The following is a 15,613-nucleotide window of genomic DNA, read 5'->3' as shown; positions in this document are numbered from 1 at the left end:
CGTACATCGTACACCTGTATATAAGGCCCCACAACCACACCCATCCAACCCTATTCGGACAGGTGATGGTCCCCTCCCCTTTTTTCCCATAAGCATCTCAATGACCCTTTCCGAATCCCATCATCTGTCTCTCCATGGTTGGACTCGTGATGGTAGGACTCCTCATGCCGTGGCCGACGACACTTCCCGCTCTACTACTACTGCTTCCGCCGCCTTCTTGCGCTTCTCGTTCAAGGAAATCAGACCATAGCTCAGCCAGAGACTCTTTGCTGCCGACGTTGCTGCCGCCGTCGGGCATGAAGTCGGAGGATAACGAGGGTGTGCTTGGGGTGCGGCGGAAGGGAGACAGGGGTACTCGTAGGGCGGCGTTGGAGGCTCCAGGTCGCGCTAGCCCTGCTTGTTCTCGTTGTTCTGTTTTTGATGGGTTTTTGTGAGCGAGTCATGTTCTGTTTTGGGTCTGTTGAAGTGCATGAAGCAGGTGGGGGAGAAAGCCAAATTCAAAAACGTACCTTCCGTCCATCCAAGTAAGGCGGCAATCAGCTGCAAGACCTGGAATTTCTTCGGGTCACTCCGATCGAGCATCAGGAAATGCAGGAAGTGATTCGTGACTATCTGTCGGTCGACGTTGTCTTCCGGCTTGCCTCGTTTCAGGAAACGGAGTGCTTTTGTCAAGTGGTCGTTCAAGATGACGGCCTCATGTCTTAATTTGCCAATCAGGAGGTTCTTTTCCTTGACCTCCTTTTCGAAGGGCAAGGCCCGCTCGAGTTCCTTCTTTGTGGCTTTCAGCTCGGCTGCGCTTGCGGCTGCTCCTGACTTGGCCGTTTCGGCTTCTGATCGTAGTGCCTCGAGCTGTGTCTGCGAGTTCTCTACTACTTCGCGGAGTTCGCGTTTACGTGCTAGATGATGTCAGCTCCCCTTGGCTCGTAAAAAGTAGAGATGATGCGACGCACCTTCTTGTATCTCCTGCAACGCCCGTTGTAGTCCATCAACTGTCGCACTTTGGGTGTCTCGATCATCCACAGCTCTCTCATAGGCTTCCCTCTGCGCATTCAACTGATCTTCCAATTCGGCAACCTTGTCGCTAAGACTCTCACGTAATGATCTTTCCTCCATGGCCAGAACTTCCCAATCTTGCATGGCCTGTCTGGCGCTCTCGAACTCTTCTTTTGCATATGCCTCTCGGCCGAGTAGCTCATCTCTTTCTTGCGCCCAGTTCGTCTGGGAAAGATTCGTGCGGCTCCTGAGCAATTCAAGCTCATCTTCCTGCTCCTTGGTTTTGGCCTGTACCTCGACAATGGTGTTTTGAAGGTCCTCGTTGATCTCTCGTAGGCTGCGGGTTTCCTCCTGGAGCTCCTCGAGTTGTGTGCGCGCCTGAGACAGTTCTTCCGCATCTGCCTTGAGTCGCTCCCCTAATTGCGATCGGATCGTGTTGACTTTGCCCAGTAGGGTGCGATATTGTAATTCGGCATTTTCTTTTGCAGTCTTGGCGTCTTCCACCTCTTCACGTAAACCGGTTAGCTCGCCTTGGTGATCGTGTCGTGTAGTCTCCAGTGACTTGCGTAGCGCGGCTACCTGGGCACGTAGTTCGTCCCTCTCCGTCGTCATTGCCTCCAATCGTGCTGCTGTGTCGTCAGGGGTGCTTTGCTCCTCTGCGCCAGCCGCTGTCTCTCGATCGCTGGGGATTCCATTGCTGAGAGGAGGTTCTGGTACAGACGTGGGGTCCTGAGGGGAGGGGTCTGAAGGTGCCGTGGTCTGCTCGGCTGGTGTTGATGAGTCTGGCACTGGCTGCTCAGGGGTCGTCTCAGCTACCGTTGCTTGCTTTTTGTCTCACGTTAGAAGCGATCCACATTCAATCGTGTTTCGAGTTTCCGGCCTAGTCTCACTTGCTCGGGTGTCTGCGCCGTGTCATCTGTGACCTCGACCTCAACATCGTCTACCTCAGCCTCCGCCTCGCCCTCGTTCTCGCCCTCTCCCTCTCCCTCGCCCTCTTTCTCGATATCCTCTCTCAGCCCGTTAGCCTCGGCATTGTCGCCGGCGTCTTTACTTTTGTCATTGACCTTCTTCTTGTTCTTTCTTTTCTTCTTCGCAGCTGTGTTATAGAGCAGATGGCGTTAGTGAATCTTCCCCCCAAAACAAAAACACAAAAGATGACACCTGTCCAAGCGAGAACCAACCTGATTTTGATACCGGATCAGAAGCATTGGTGGCCGACATGGTGTTGTGAAGAGGCGAAGATGGCACACCTCGTCAATGCGCACAGTGCACGCTCTCGCAGGGTCACCAATATACGATCAGAACCGAGTAAATAGACAAAAGTCCAGGCCGTATAACAACTTCGTTGCAAGGGCGCATCTTCCCTTTTAGCGCGGCACCACCTTCCCCAGATGACGAAAGCCTCCCCGAATGTGGAACGCGGACATCTAATCTCCGCCTGATACCGCGCGTCTCTTATTCTCTAATCCATCGCCCTTGATTGTCTCTACCTCCTGATATTACTGTATACCACCTGCAGATCAGAACGAAAACGAAATACCAACATCAATGAGTTGTTGATCCTCTCCGTCAGCCACTGGACTGTCCTCCCGTGCACCAGCATGCTTGGCTGTGACTGTAAGTAGTTGTCGCGCATTGCCTTAATCCTTGCCAGCCAGTGATTGCATTTGGAATTATCATTGTGTACTTTCCTCCTCCGTCTGACCGGCCCCTCCCAACCATGTTGATCAGGAGTATCTGAGGGCGGCAAGACAGCTACTCCACAGCGCAAGCATATCATCTGAAATCTGGATCTCGCCATGATCGCTTTGAATCACTGGGATTGCTGTTTTAGGTCAAGTGTCAGAGTATGTTTGACTCTACCCCGCAACTCTGATGCTCTATCGCGTTGTGTACGAACGAAGGCGTGGTTATAAATGCGTCATGGTGTCCTAAGGGCAGGTGGGTCAGCATCTTTCCTGAGTGGTAACACTTCGTCTACTATCTCTTTCACTCTGCACCCATTTCACAATGTCAGCGACAACTACACTCGCCGACAGAAGCGCGGCTTTCTCAGTGCTCCCAGCTCCGGGCGACGGCGATACCAATGGCCTTAGCGCACAAGACTTGTCAAAGAGGAATTATGTGCGCTGGGACAGCGAGGGCGTAGAGAATGTTCCTCCTGGAGAAAAGGAGGACATTGATGCTGTTGCCGAACAAATCAATGCCAGTCAAAAGGCGCAATGGAATTTGCATCGTCACTGCTTCGGCGGTACCCATGCTAGGACGCACGGCATTGTCAAAGGCACGTTTGTCGTGCACGACTTGCCTGAGTACCTCAGACAAGGCGAGCTGTTCTCTCGCCCCGGGGAGTATCCGGTAGCTTGCAGGTACAGCACCGAACCAGGCGATCCAGGGCTTGATGTATGAGTCAACTGTACGCAACTGCAGAGACATGAAACCTAACAGTCTTCTAGGATCGCATTCCACAGCCTCGCGGGTTTTCGATGAAGATATTCAATGTTGAAGGCGACATGTTTGATGTGGGCAAGGACTTCCCAACCCAAGACATCGAGTTTAACAGCACACCCGTCCTCGACTTGGCGACAGCAAAGGTGACTCGTGAGATCATCGGTCTTCGGATGAAATATGGATCAGACCCGAAAGTTCTGCAAGAGCATCTTGCCAAGCGCGATGACACAGAGCTGCAAAGAGGTCGAGATCAAGTGCGTCAGACCCATCTTGAGAGTATGAGACAATACTCTCAGACGGCCTACCGATTTGGCGATTACGTCATGAAATACTGCCTCGTCCCATCGACCGGAACACAGAAGAAGCTCTTCGATGAAACCATCAAGCCAGAGCACGGCTCTGACATCCTACATCGCTGGCTGCAAAACTTCCACAACGAGTACGATGCCGAGTATCTCTTCCAGGTGCAGCTGCTCGAGAATCTCGAAGATCAGCCGGTGGAGTATGTAGGCACACTCTGGGGCCCGGAGAAGTACCCCTGGCAGACGGTCGCTACGCTCAAGATTCCCAAGCAGGAGAGTTTTGACTTTGAGAGGAAGGCTTTCTGGGAAGATCACCTCAGGGTTGACCCCTGGCATGGGCTCAAGGCTTACCAACCCCTTGGCGGATCCAACAGGTTGAGAAGAATCGGTGAGTCTTGCTTCGTTCCTTGTTGCATGCATTTGTTTTTTCCATTGATGGGTGGCTACACAACTCTCATCGCATTAGGAGCTCTGACTGACTTTGATGTTCTACAGTTTACCCTGCATCGAGCGGTTTACGCAGGAAGATGAACGGCAAGAAGGAGATTAACGCGAAGAGCATTGACGAGATCCCGAACTGAGTGGCCTCAGATATTCATGAGATGATCGACTGATTTACTGCAATTCGAAGTTATGACAATTTTGTATGCCATGTCGATGAATAGTATTGTAACGCCACCACTCCACGACTGAAATAACATAGTATTCCCTCAGGACACAAGCTGTCACTGTATATGTCATGATCTTAAATTACGTCAAATAGTACCTCTGTTTTAGTGTACAGTACGAACGCATCAAAACAATGCCAGAAAAGACAAACAGCTCACTCACTCACTCCCTCCCTCACTTACCAAACCACAAACTCGGCAACATCCGCGGCTCCGCCAACCAAAGCGGTCCAAGCTCCCCCTCTCTCCCATAAAACCCTTCACACCCCCCCTTCAACCTCCTCTTCTTTCTTCTTTCAGTTGATATCGCGCCTCCATATACCCTTGGGATTCAAAATAACAAACCGTTTGATTATCCACATTCCCGCGAGGCCGAGATTGAATCATATTCCTCTCGGGAGACTTACATCTCCCGGGGATTTTATGCGCCTTTTATAATTCCGGCTCTTCTGTATTGTGGAGGGTCGGTTTCGCTTCCGGCATACATACATAGCTTTTGATCTTGCTTTCGCGTATCTTGCGTTTATGGAGTTGTTCTTGTCTACGTAGACTTTTTTCTGTCGTTATTCATCTACAATGAGATATTGAGATTCTTGTCGAATTGGTTGACCTTTTCACCCGTTACATGTGATTTGATGTGAGACGTGGGTAATGTCAATATTCGCGATCTCCTTGCGCGGTCTGTCGACTTTTTTTTCTTTTGCTTGGTCTAGTCAAATATCTGCATTCCCATGTCGACTGTGGTAATCTCTTTGCCGCTGTATACCTGTACGGCTTGCAGCTGCGTGATTCTAGCCATTTGTAACACAAGGCACGAAAGACCTATGTATGTTCATCAACCTCACTCATTTTTCACTACGTCTTGAAGCAACTTCTCTGAGATGACATGTCATGTTCTTGAGCAATCTCGAATTGTTTGTATCATTTCATGGCCAAGATATGTATATGCCCGTCTTGACTCAAGTGACAACTAACAAAATTGGCCGAGTTTCTCATGTCCTGACTGCAAAAGCCCCTAAACTATGCTGCAGCATCCCAGAAATGGCCACCGTCAATAATAGCATAATTTCCTTGGATCCTTCTTTCCCCGCTCCCAAAAAACGCCGAGCGCCTCGCTTTCTCATGCTTTGATGATTGTTTCTTGGAAAACCCATTATTTTGCCTACCAATGGTCCCCCTTTCCCGTCTCCATTTTTCTCCGATGGTGCAGAAGAAACCCCTCGTTCCGTCTGAACTAGCGACAAGGGATTCGGACTGGATCGACTATCGCTTTTTGCTGTTTGGTCTGGGCTTGCACTCGTCTGGCTGGACCGGGTGAAGCATGATCTTGTTGGGGTATTGCGGGTTGTTGTGCGCGTAGCCTTTGCTCCAATCGTAGCTGACAGCATAAGCAAAGATGCTTCCAGTGCGGTTGAAGTTGGTGGCGGAAATAGTGCCGCCAACCTCGGGATAACCCTTCAGTCTGTGTTTGGCGTCCTTGTCCCAGAAATGGAAAGTGCCGTCACTACCGGCTGTGCTGAATGTGCCGTGTTGGGGATGGAAGGAGATCGCGTTGACCGCATAGACGTTCGCGACGTCGCGTTGGTTAGGGACGTTCTGGCGGTGGCATTTGAAAGAGAAGTTGGATCTGTGAGACATGTGATCAGTAAAAACCGGCAAAGTAAGAAATGTACGGAGCTTACCCAGAGTCCTTGTCCTCTACATATTGAATCGCACATCTGCCTTCGATACTGCCCACAGCGAAACCCGAAGCATCAGCGAAGCAGGATACGACTCGTGTCTGCCATTTGAGCGGCGATTGCATCGATTTGTAGAACTTGTCCGGTGCCGAGGCGAGATTGACGATGTTGAGCCATCTCTCTGCGGTACCGATGACCAGCAAGTTGTTCTTGACAGACATGGTGTAGACGCGGTCTTGACAGTTGATGGTAGCGGCAGGTTGTTGTTGTCGCAAGTCCCAGTACTTGACAGTCTTGTCCCATGAGCCAGTGACAAGCATGGGCTGGCCTTGGATCTCGACAGATTCAACGCATTTGATGGGTTGGTCGTGGGCAGCGACCTGCTGAGCAGTGGTTCCTCCAGCACCGAGATCAAGCATGCGCGCAGCCTTGTCTCCACCCGCACCAAAAACCTTGGTTCCGTCCTGGAAGGAGATAGTGAGTATAGAGCTCAGATGTACAAGCCAACGCGTGGTGTTTCGTCTTACCTTTGACCATGCGCAACTCAGCACTGGACCCTCATGGTCAAACATAGCCTTCCCTTGACTGTTTCCCTGAGCGTCAATCTCATAGATGCGCACTTTCTTGTCCCATGACGCGACCGCAAGATGCTCAGAAGCAGGCGAAAAGGCAAGATCCGACACACTGTCCTCTGGGGGGCTTGTCAATGCCACATCCTTGCTGATGTCTCCCTGTGTCGCCGTCGCAGAGGCTGCTGCCGAAGCCGCGGGCGCACCGAAAATGCCAGCCATTTCGCTGATGTCGCTCTGTGTATCACTGTAAGCACTCTGATCGATACCACCACGAGCGTGTGCAGAGCTCATGCGGCTCGGCACCTTGACTACACGTTGTGGGAAAGGCATTTTCAATCAGGATGTTTATGATGGAAGAAACTCACATTGCTTCACAATTGTACACGGATTGCGCGCAAGCAATCAATCAATCCGGGGTTGGAGTGTTACCACTAGATGTGCAAGTGAGTGTGAAGGTGAATTATATCAACCTCCCTTTACTAAATAAGAGCTTCGTCGATTCTCAAAAGGCAGCAACAGGCATCTACAGTACAGCAAAGGGCAATGAATGGAAGTTACAAGTCGCGTCACTCGGTCCGGCCCGTGCACGAGAGCTTCAAAGAAAGCGCTGGCGGGAGAAGAAGCACAAAGAAAAGCAAAACCGAGGATCAACCGGGCTGCAGCTGCGGATCCCGCAAAATATATTTAATTCCATCTTCAGCTGTTCGCAAATCCTTTTCCTTTTCCTTCAACTCCCCGTTCAAAGGATCGCAATCAAAGCTTACACACAGAAAAAAAATTCTTTTTTTTCTATCTCAGCTTTGGGAGAAAGTCCCCGGACATGCTGGTTTCGCCAGTACGCGGAAACGCGCCGCCATAGAAGCAGTCTTCGCGGCCTAAAAGACCTTCATTTACCTCCATCCCTCCTTTCATGGCTCCTGTTCCCGTCTGCACTCTCGCTTGGTCTTCTCTTGCCCACTCACAGCAGATCTTTCCAATATGACGAGGATATGAGTCCGGATTGGTCTGGTGTGGGTTGCTGCCGAGAGTTTGATCAAGTGTAGGAGGAGGGCCAGGTTCGTCTTGGTAATGTCGCCATTGGGAGCAAGTTGGGTTCAAGGTGTGTCACGGTCACTCTTTCGTCGAGGTCGAAAGACATGCGATTGCCCTGCTCGGTCTTGCCCTCGGCTTGATCTGTCTAGCAGGGTAACTCAATGGGGCTCATTCTTGATGCGAGGAGTTCAAATCTCTTTATTCACTTGGATCTGTTAGGGTGGTCCTTCGATCTGGCAAAACCTCAATTGAAGGGCCACGCCTTTGCTTGGTCGAACGGGCCAGGTTCCTTCAACATACATTAGATAGAAGTGGGCTTTTCTGGGGGATTCTTGATCGTTTGCGTGATGATGAAAAGGTATAGAGTCAAGCACTGAGCTGCCGAACCCGGACCCTTCATTGGGCCGGAATTTGGAGTATTGATGCTACATTTCCTACGACGGTATCTGATAAACAATCAAGAAAATTTATTTCCAAATAAGAACAATTCCTTTCAAGATATCGATATGCTCCTACCATTTGCCAAGTGACTCCTTCCAATGCTATTTGCTACAAAATACTATAGAAGGTAACTCCATCGAAATGCAGTGTTGAGACCAGACGCCGCCCAACTATCAGTGTCTGACGCGTCTGTCGTCCTCGTCGCTGTCATCGCCGACATCGAATCTTTCCCTCTCCGGGTTATGCGGACTAGCAGCCAGATCATCCAGCTCGGCCTCGTCAAAGTCGGCGGCCTCGATGTCACGGTTCCTCCTCAGCTTATCGAGGCCTAGGCCCATGCCCCCATTCAGACCTTCTTCACTGCGGCCGAAAAGGCCAATGTAGCCTTTGGCCGAGCGCCTCCTCGCTCTCCAGACAAAGAAAGCCCAGACGGCGATGGCGACGCTGACGACGACCAGAGCGACTTCTCCCGACTTGTAGTATGCAGCCCAGGTCGCTTCTTGCAGTTTGTCCTTTTGCGCCTCCTCGGCCGCCGTGCTGTTGGGGTGTCCGCCCACGCTGGTCTCTAGTCCCTTGTCGCCGTCGATCTTGCTATTGCTCGGTGTGCCTCCGATGCTTGCAATGTCCACTTGCATGAATCTATCCAGCATGTCTCTTGTTCGTCGGGGGTAATCGAAGGGCACCATGTGTGACGAGTTGTAGAACTGCACGTAGGTTAGATTCCGCGCCGTCTGCCAGATCCCGGCAGGCTCGTCTTCGACCGTCCAGTCGCGGCGCGGTGCCCATGTTCCTGGCGCTGTCTCGAATCCTACGCCGCCGCTCCATTTGAGGTTGCCGATGAGATCCTCGGTTCCGATATGGTTGCAAATCAGATCCTTGTCGCCCGAGAAGAGTAGGATGGGTACCTTCTCCAGGAGACCCGGAAGAAGATCGACAGACGGTTTGGAGTTCGCTGCGGTGAAGGCCTGACCCACTTGACCGTTGCATTCCACCCAGCCGGATTTCTTGTCAGGATTGATGTGTAAAGCATTCGTGACGTCTGATCTGCGGAGATAGGGTCTGACATATTCGAGATCTGGGGGCCAGTTCATACCGCAGCTTGGGTAACTGTCTGTCAAGCGTACGTCGTACATGTTCCTGCAGTTGCCATCTTTTTCTGAGATACGTAGGATCTCGGTGAGTATTCTCTCGCACGATCGTGTGTCGACGTGGTCTTTGCCGCCCGCATCCAAGTCTTTTATGCATATGGCCTGTTGCGCCTCGATCTGCTTTGCAGCATCACTATCGCCCTTTATTATGCCTTCCTTGTAGGCGAATTGAAGGTACGACAGATATTGCTCCGGACCGGAGATCCAGCCATTTCCAATGAGGAGGCCGGCCAGATTCCACTTCTGGCCCTTTGTCTCAGCGTTCCTGTCAAGAATGGCCTGAGCGATGTAAGGGATATGCTGGCCTGCGTATGACTCTCCCGCGATGTAGAACTAGAAGACGAGTCAACGCTGGAGCTAGTCTTGTAAGTCAAGTTGTGTACTCACATCGTCCAGCGTGTATTCTGGGAAGATAGTGAAGAACTTCTCCAAGAAAGTGACCATCTGATCAGCCATGTCCTTCAGCTCATGAACGTAGCTGTCGCCATCCACGTAACTAAAGCCGGTTCCAACAGGATTGTCCACGAAGAGAAGATTGGCGAATTCGTCCCAAGATCCGTTGTTGTACGTCAAGCTTCCGTCTGCTTGAACGCGATAAGGACCAACTTCCATCATTGCGCCGTCCATGGAACTACATCCTGGCCCACCATTGATCCACAAGACCGTCCGTTGGCGATTTGCGATATGTCGGTTTTGATAATGCCAGAAGAACAGGTTTCCATGGTGTTCTGGGCTGACCTCGATATGTCTGTTGTGGCATGTGTCAGCCTAGTTGTAACCACTACCATATTTCCTAGCCAAGTGCAAACACTTACCCAGCGTGCATCTTCAGCAGCGGCGACGGCGCGCCAGGTAAAGAGGAGACATAATAGTCCGCGGCGGTCTTGTCGGCGACTGCACCAGATATCCATGATGACAGGCACAATGCAGCGCAAGTCAACAATTCAACCCATTGGAAGGAGCCCCTGCGGGAGGGCAGGGGTTGGTTGGGAGGCATTGGATGTTCTTTCAAACACGAGACATGTATTTGTGTGCCAAAGAGGAGAGATGTCCTCGCGAGATCAGATCTCGTGCTCTAGAGTGAAGCGGAGAGAAACAATATATCCTAATGCCGATCTGTCGTTCGGATCTTCAAGGAGATAAATGGTATCGGATATTGAGTAGTCAAATCGGATGTGAATGACTGGTGTAGAGCGACGTTGTTCGGTGAAGCAGGGAGTACTTCTTCTCTACCGGCTCGAATATCCTTCTCCAAATCAGGCACCAGGGGATGGTCGGTCCAAGATTGGTCGAGGACAAATGTGGACCATGTACCTGTCGGACGCTTATTGAGCACAATAGAGGGTCAAGGCTCACTACTGAGCAGGTACGCTAGCACCTGCTCAGAGACATTCATTGCCAAGATGCCTTATACTCGCAGTACGTACCCGCATGTACCCCAGATTTCGGACAATGAAACCTGACAGGGACTTTGGGTATGCTGTAGTGAACACCACACCGTGTCGAATGTCGAATGTGGCCCACAAGAACGCACATGTGTTGCGGGCGACGTCTATCACCTGCCTTGCATATAGTCACAGCCCCGACAGGCGATGACTATCCCGTGATGATGCAAGTGTTGGTCATCTTTCTATAGTGGAAAGGAATGACTTGTATGTTCAGCAGCCCAAGGCGACAAATGAATGAACCGAAGATGATATGGGATTGTTTCTGTTGTCTATATACATATAGGTCGTTTTGCAAATGACTCGTTACTTACCGACATGCTGCCCGCTCTCTCGGTAGGACCCCCAGAGCCTAGGATTGTTATGCTTGGTCCAGCGTGGTCTGTACCTCATCACCTTGCTTATCCCAGCTCAAGTCTGTTCACTTTTGAAATCTGGACATTCGACACGCCAGTCTGGGCGTTGGTCATGGAGGATGACCTTTTCGCCAACCTCTTCGGTGGCAGAGGGAGAGAGGTCGACACCGTCGAGGTGTCATCCCCAATAAGATATCCGAGCGTGCAGCGCTCCTACACCTTTGCTTGAGAGGCAACTTGGCACAAGACACACTCAGCCTCCACTGGCCTCTCTGTAGAAGCTGAGGCTCTTGTTGGCACCAGCGGTGACGAATGTCTCGTTACGAGTAGCTGCGGTCTTGGGTAGCCATTTGACAGTCCAGAGCGTTTTGTCGGATTCTGTCTGTGTTGCGACACACTCGCGACGTTCTACGCTCCATACCTTTGCTTTGCCGTCGTATGCGCTGGGAATTGTCAGCGTGCTTCCTGTTACAGCAGCCATTGCTGGCATGACTCACCCGCTGAGAAGATACTCTCCACTATCGCTCCAGTCCAGACTCATGATCCAGCTCCCGCTTCCGATCAAGTTAGCGACTTGTTCGCCGTTCTTGACGTCGTAAAGCGCAATGACTTTTGCGTCGCCGCCAGCGGCAAGGAATTTGCAGGCGGGCGAGAAAGCGACGTTGCGTACAGGCTTGATCAGCCCTTGTAATGAATGAGCCAGACGGCCTGTTGTGTTGTTGAACAAATAGACCGCGCCGTTCGCATGACCTGAGGCTGTGAACTCTCCATCCGAGGACTATGCCTGTCAGTATATTGGCGCAATTGACCATCGAAAGTGTACACACCAAGGCCACGCTCATGCCAAAGCTACCTTTCGTCTCGAACTCTCTTATTTTGGCGGCACCCTCCTTGTTCTCCGAAGTCAAGGTTGCCATATCCCACACGTTGACACGACCATCGTAGGTGGTACCGGCAAGGTATCTGCCGTCCTGGCTGAGTGCGATAGCCCATATCTCGCCCGACTTCATGTCGTCTGCTCCCAGAGTCAGCCATGAAATGTTTCGTTCTGCCCAGTACGAGGGACGTGATATGCGACATGAGAGTGTCGCACCTACAATGGTCCCTTTCTCGCTCCACTGCTGTTGTTCTTCATCTAACCCCCAGACTTTCACTTCGCCGCCAAAGCCAGCGCTGGCTGCAGTCTTGCCGTCGCTGCTGACGCATACATGGTGCGCGCCCAGCTTGTGCGCACCTTCTAGAGTCTGGATGAGAGGGTACGGGTTGTCCTCGTCGGGTGAGGTGTTCGCGGTTGAATGAATTTGGATATGGGAGGATCCTGAGGCGGACAAGAGATGACCAGAAGTCGCTGCTAAGGAAAAGATGTCGGTCGGCGCAGCATCTGGGACCGAATGTGTCTGGAGGTATTGCTTCGACTGTCGGAGCAGATTATTAGCCCAGCCCCACCGTATATCACTTTGACCTAGAGAGCTGGTGCATTACCATTGTGTCGTCAGAATAATTGAGCAACTATAGTCGGTCACTCCACAGCACTAGCAACAACTATGAAGTGCGAAGTGTAGGTGGATGGAAGATCATGACGTGAACGCAGTATGTCTAGGAATATTGGTGGGTGCGAGTCGCATCTTTGAGATGACGTTGTTACGCATGCGGCTTCCAAAAAATCCCACGCCGAGTCGTAGATGAAGTAGACAAATCTTATCTGGAATGAGGCAAGACGCAACCATCACCCTACTAATATACATATAAATCTACGGTGTCCCTCTGGTATACTTCATAAACCAACACCTGCAATGCTCCGTCGAACGCCCTGATAAAGACAAAGCCATATTCCTTGACCAACTTTTCGTGCCTATACAAGTCCCGCGCAGGGAAGGAGTGAAAGAGACAAAAGGTAATAGTCTATTGAGCACCACCCTCGGCCTTGCCGGCCGCATCCTTGGTGCCCTTGGACTCGACTTCCTTCTCTCGGGGCTTGAAGTCATTGCCGAACCATCTCTTGATGCCTGGGTGCGTGTCAGTAACTGTATAAAGCCCAGAACTCATCACGTCACTTACTGGCAACGCAGTACGGGCACAGGACGTGAGCTCTCTTAGTCCTGCCACATGCAGAACACTTGTTCAAAGAGGTGACATCCTTGAGAGCTTTGCCGGCCATTTGTCTGTGTCGCTTCTTCATGTGTGATGTCTTCTTCTTCGGCACTGCGCGCAGAATGGACTCCCAAATATCCGTGACGAGGGATGGAATAGGAATCACAACAGCGGGTAGGAGAGCGGCTGGCCATCTTTGGAGGACTGGTGATTGGAAGATGGATCTCGAGGGGATTGCAGACGGTGCCAGGCGAGCGTCGGCGACGGCGAGGAAAGACTGAAGGAAGCCAGGCGATGGAGCGACACGGAGCACCATTGTTGCTGGTGATTCTCGAGGCAGGAGAGAGGCTGGTTGTCTTCGTACTTGGAATGTGTTGCTAAAGGCCCGGCTCTTGTTCCCACAGCAGATAAAGATGATGGATTGCGAAGTCCCGATTGGATTCATTGCGTGGCCCGTGCATACGCGGCTTCCTCTCTGCACTGGCGACTGTGGTTCAAGTGGTTCAAGTGGTTCAAGTGGTTCCTTCCCCCTGGCAGTCGGGGGTGGACCCTGACATGCACCCAAGGAGACACAGGCACCTTCCACCTTCTCCAGCTTCCATTACCTTGTGCTGGTATCATACTCCTGTGCTCGTCTGTCCACTTGTAACCGACACACCATCTTTTCTTTGCGCCTCTTCGATTCCGTTCGCGTCTTTAACACGCCAATCCACTTTTCTTTTTCCTTCAGTCCTCTTTCATACTCAGTCTCTCGTTAGAGCGCATCATGGCTACCGCAGCCCACGCCCAACCCGCCCAGTCGGTGTTTCCTAAGAGCCACGTTGGTTTTGACAGCATCACCTCTCAGATCGAAAAGAAGTTGTTGAAGAGAGGCTTCCAATTCAACGTTATCTGTGTTGGTATGCGTGGTCCCTTGATGATCACATTTCTGGCACAATCGCCTTGTTGACCCCTCGATAGGACAGACTGGCCTGGGCAAATCCACCCTGATCAACACCATCTTCGCATCACACCTCATCGATTCCAAGGGTCGTCTCACCCCCTCCGAACCCATTCGCAGCACCACCGAGATCCACCCAGTCTCTCACATCATTGAGGAGAACGGCGTCAGACTGCGCTTGAACATTGTCGACACCCCCGGTTATGGCGACCTAGTCAACAACGACCGCTGCTGGGACCCCATCGTCAAGTACATCAAGGATCAGCACTCTGCCTACCTCCGAAAGGAGCTTACTGCTCAACGCGACCGCTACATTCAGGACACCCGCATCCACTGCTGCCTGTTCTTTATTCAGCCATCTGGCCACGCTCTTAAGCCCATCGACATTGTCGTTCTCAAGAAGCTGAGCGAGACCGTCAACGTCGTCCCTGTTATCGCAAAGGCTGATAGTCTTACCCTGGAGGAGCGACAGGCATTCAAAGACAGAATAAAGGAGGAGTTCGCATTCCACAGCATCAGACTCTACCCATACGACAACGAGGAGTACGACGCCGAGGAGTCTGCAGTGAACTCGCAGATCAAGGTAAGCTTGTCTTGGGAAAAGCAAATTGCAACCAAGTCTGCACCGAGACTTGTGCTGACCCTTTTGCGCATAGTCTCTGATCCCATTCGCTGTTGTCGGTTCTGAGAAGACCATCAACGTCAACGGGCAAGCCGTCCGTGGCAGACAGAACAGATGGGGCGTCATCAACTGCGAAGATGAGACCCATTGCGAATTTGTCTACCTGCGCAACTTCCTTACCCGCACTCACTTGCAAGATTTGATCGAGACCACCAGTCAGATCCACTACGAGAGCTTCAGAGCCAAGCAACTGCTTGCACTCAAGGAGAGCAGTGCTGTTGGTCATGGCGGCAGCAGGTAAACAAACTTGTTGTCACTTTGGCTGTTTTAATACTGACTATACCCCTCAAGACCCATTTCCCCCAGCGCAGACCGCGAATTGAGCCGACAGAGCCAGCGTGGCAACATGAACGGCTACTGAACCAGCTGTCTCGACAATGTTCGTCAATCTTGGGGACGATTGGGAGGGGTCGAGTGCAGGGCATCACGGGAGTAGTCCTTGAATCCGCTTGAGATACCAAATTTTTCACTTTTGCTTGCGACCATCTTAACTTTCCGAAAAAGCATCTTTAATTGCCATGGGGTATGGAAGTAGTCTTAGATGTATTCATATGTAATACCGGCTTGTAGCGAGTGCCATATCAACAGATTCCTCGTCATTGATCTTTCCTTCCTCCGACGGTTTCGTCCTTCCTCATACGTCTTTACGTGATTCAATACTAGGAGTGTTCATTTTCGAAACACTATATGGATGTTTTTCTATAGCTTACCACAGATATACTGTATGTGTGCATCAAGTGGACCGAACGCAGCTGCCAAGACATGGCTCATAGGCAAAGCCGCATCTCTGTTCAGGATAAGGTAGTCATCCCA

At 51.4% G+C, this 15,613-nt stretch overlaps 7 protein-coding genes across 7 annotated transcripts; 2 read left to right on the top strand and 5 right to left on the bottom strand.

Annotated features, from left to right (window-relative positions):
* Positions 1–97: 97 nt before the first annotated feature.
* Positions 98–2,214, bottom strand: AAFC00_002562 (uncharacterized protein; the record flags this gene model as incomplete). Its single annotated transcript, XM_069341896.1, has 5 exons — positions 98–411; positions 510–896; positions 951–1,818; positions 1,884–2,089; positions 2,175–2,214. The coding sequence occupies 5 exons, from the start codon at positions 2,212–2,214 to the stop codon at positions 98–100; spliced, it is 1,815 nt and encodes a 604-aa protein (XP_069198404.1).
* Positions 2,215–3,003: 789 nt separating this feature from the next.
* On the top strand, positions 3,004–4,327 carry AAFC00_002561 (uncharacterized protein; the record flags this gene model as incomplete). Its single annotated transcript, XM_069341895.1, has 3 exons — positions 3,004–3,396; positions 3,450–4,134; positions 4,242–4,327. The coding sequence occupies 3 exons, from the start codon at positions 3,004–3,006 to the stop codon at positions 4,325–4,327; spliced, it is 1,164 nt and encodes a 387-aa protein (XP_069198403.1).
* A 1,350-nt stretch (positions 4,328–5,677) lies between these two features.
* AAFC00_002560 (uncharacterized protein) lies at positions 5,678–6,884 on the bottom strand (the record flags this gene model as incomplete). The annotated part of the gene is made up of 3 exons (XM_069341894.1): positions 5,678–6,041; positions 6,097–6,557; positions 6,621–6,884. The coding sequence occupies 3 exons, from the start codon at positions 6,882–6,884 to the stop codon at positions 5,678–5,680; spliced, it is 1,089 nt and encodes a 362-aa protein (XP_069198402.1).
* A 1,427-nt stretch (positions 6,885–8,311) lies between these two features.
* Positions 8,312–10,283, bottom strand: AAFC00_002559 (uncharacterized protein; the record flags this gene model as incomplete). Its single annotated transcript, XM_069341893.1, has 3 exons — positions 8,312–9,619; positions 9,674–10,034; positions 10,102–10,283. The coding sequence occupies 3 exons, from the start codon at positions 10,281–10,283 to the stop codon at positions 8,312–8,314; spliced, it is 1,851 nt and encodes a 616-aa protein (XP_069198401.1).
* Positions 10,284–11,340: 1,057 nt separating this feature from the next.
* Positions 11,341–12,572, bottom strand: AAFC00_002558 (uncharacterized protein; the record flags this gene model as incomplete). Its single annotated transcript, XM_069341892.1, has 5 exons — positions 11,341–11,530; positions 11,585–11,865; positions 11,915–12,102; positions 12,181–12,502; positions 12,570–12,572. 5 exons carry the CDS (start codon positions 12,570–12,572, stop codon positions 11,341–11,343), a joined length of 984 nt encoding a protein of 327 aa, XP_069198400.1.
* A 417-nt stretch (positions 12,573–12,989) lies between these two features.
* AAFC00_002557 (mitochondrial 54S ribosomal protein bL32m) lies at positions 12,990–13,494 on the bottom strand (the record flags this gene model as incomplete). The annotated part of the gene is made up of 2 exons (XM_069341891.1): positions 12,990–13,093; positions 13,146–13,494. The coding sequence occupies 2 exons, from the start codon at positions 13,492–13,494 to the stop codon at positions 12,990–12,992; spliced, it is 453 nt and encodes a 150-aa protein (XP_069198399.1).
* A 450-nt stretch (positions 13,495–13,944) lies between these two features.
* Positions 13,945–15,161, top strand: AAFC00_002556 (uncharacterized protein; the record flags this gene model as incomplete). The annotated part of the gene is made up of 4 exons (XM_069341890.1): positions 13,945–14,077; positions 14,139–14,701; positions 14,775–15,037; positions 15,092–15,161. The coding sequence occupies 4 exons, from the start codon at positions 13,945–13,947 to the stop codon at positions 15,159–15,161; spliced, it is 1,029 nt and encodes a 342-aa protein (XP_069198398.1).
* Between the last annotated feature and the right edge of the window lie 452 nt (positions 15,162–15,613).

This window comes from Neodothiora populina (genome assembly GCF_041146345.1).
Source record: "Neodothiora populina strain CPC 39397 chromosome Unknown canker_contig_15, whole genome shotgun sequence".
Lineage (NCBI taxonomy): Eukaryota > Fungi > Ascomycota > Dothideomycetes > Dothideales > Dothioraceae > Neodothiora > Neodothiora populina.
The sequence above is the reverse complement of the archived record's forward strand: the minus strand, read 5'-3'. Positions and strand labels throughout refer to the sequence as shown.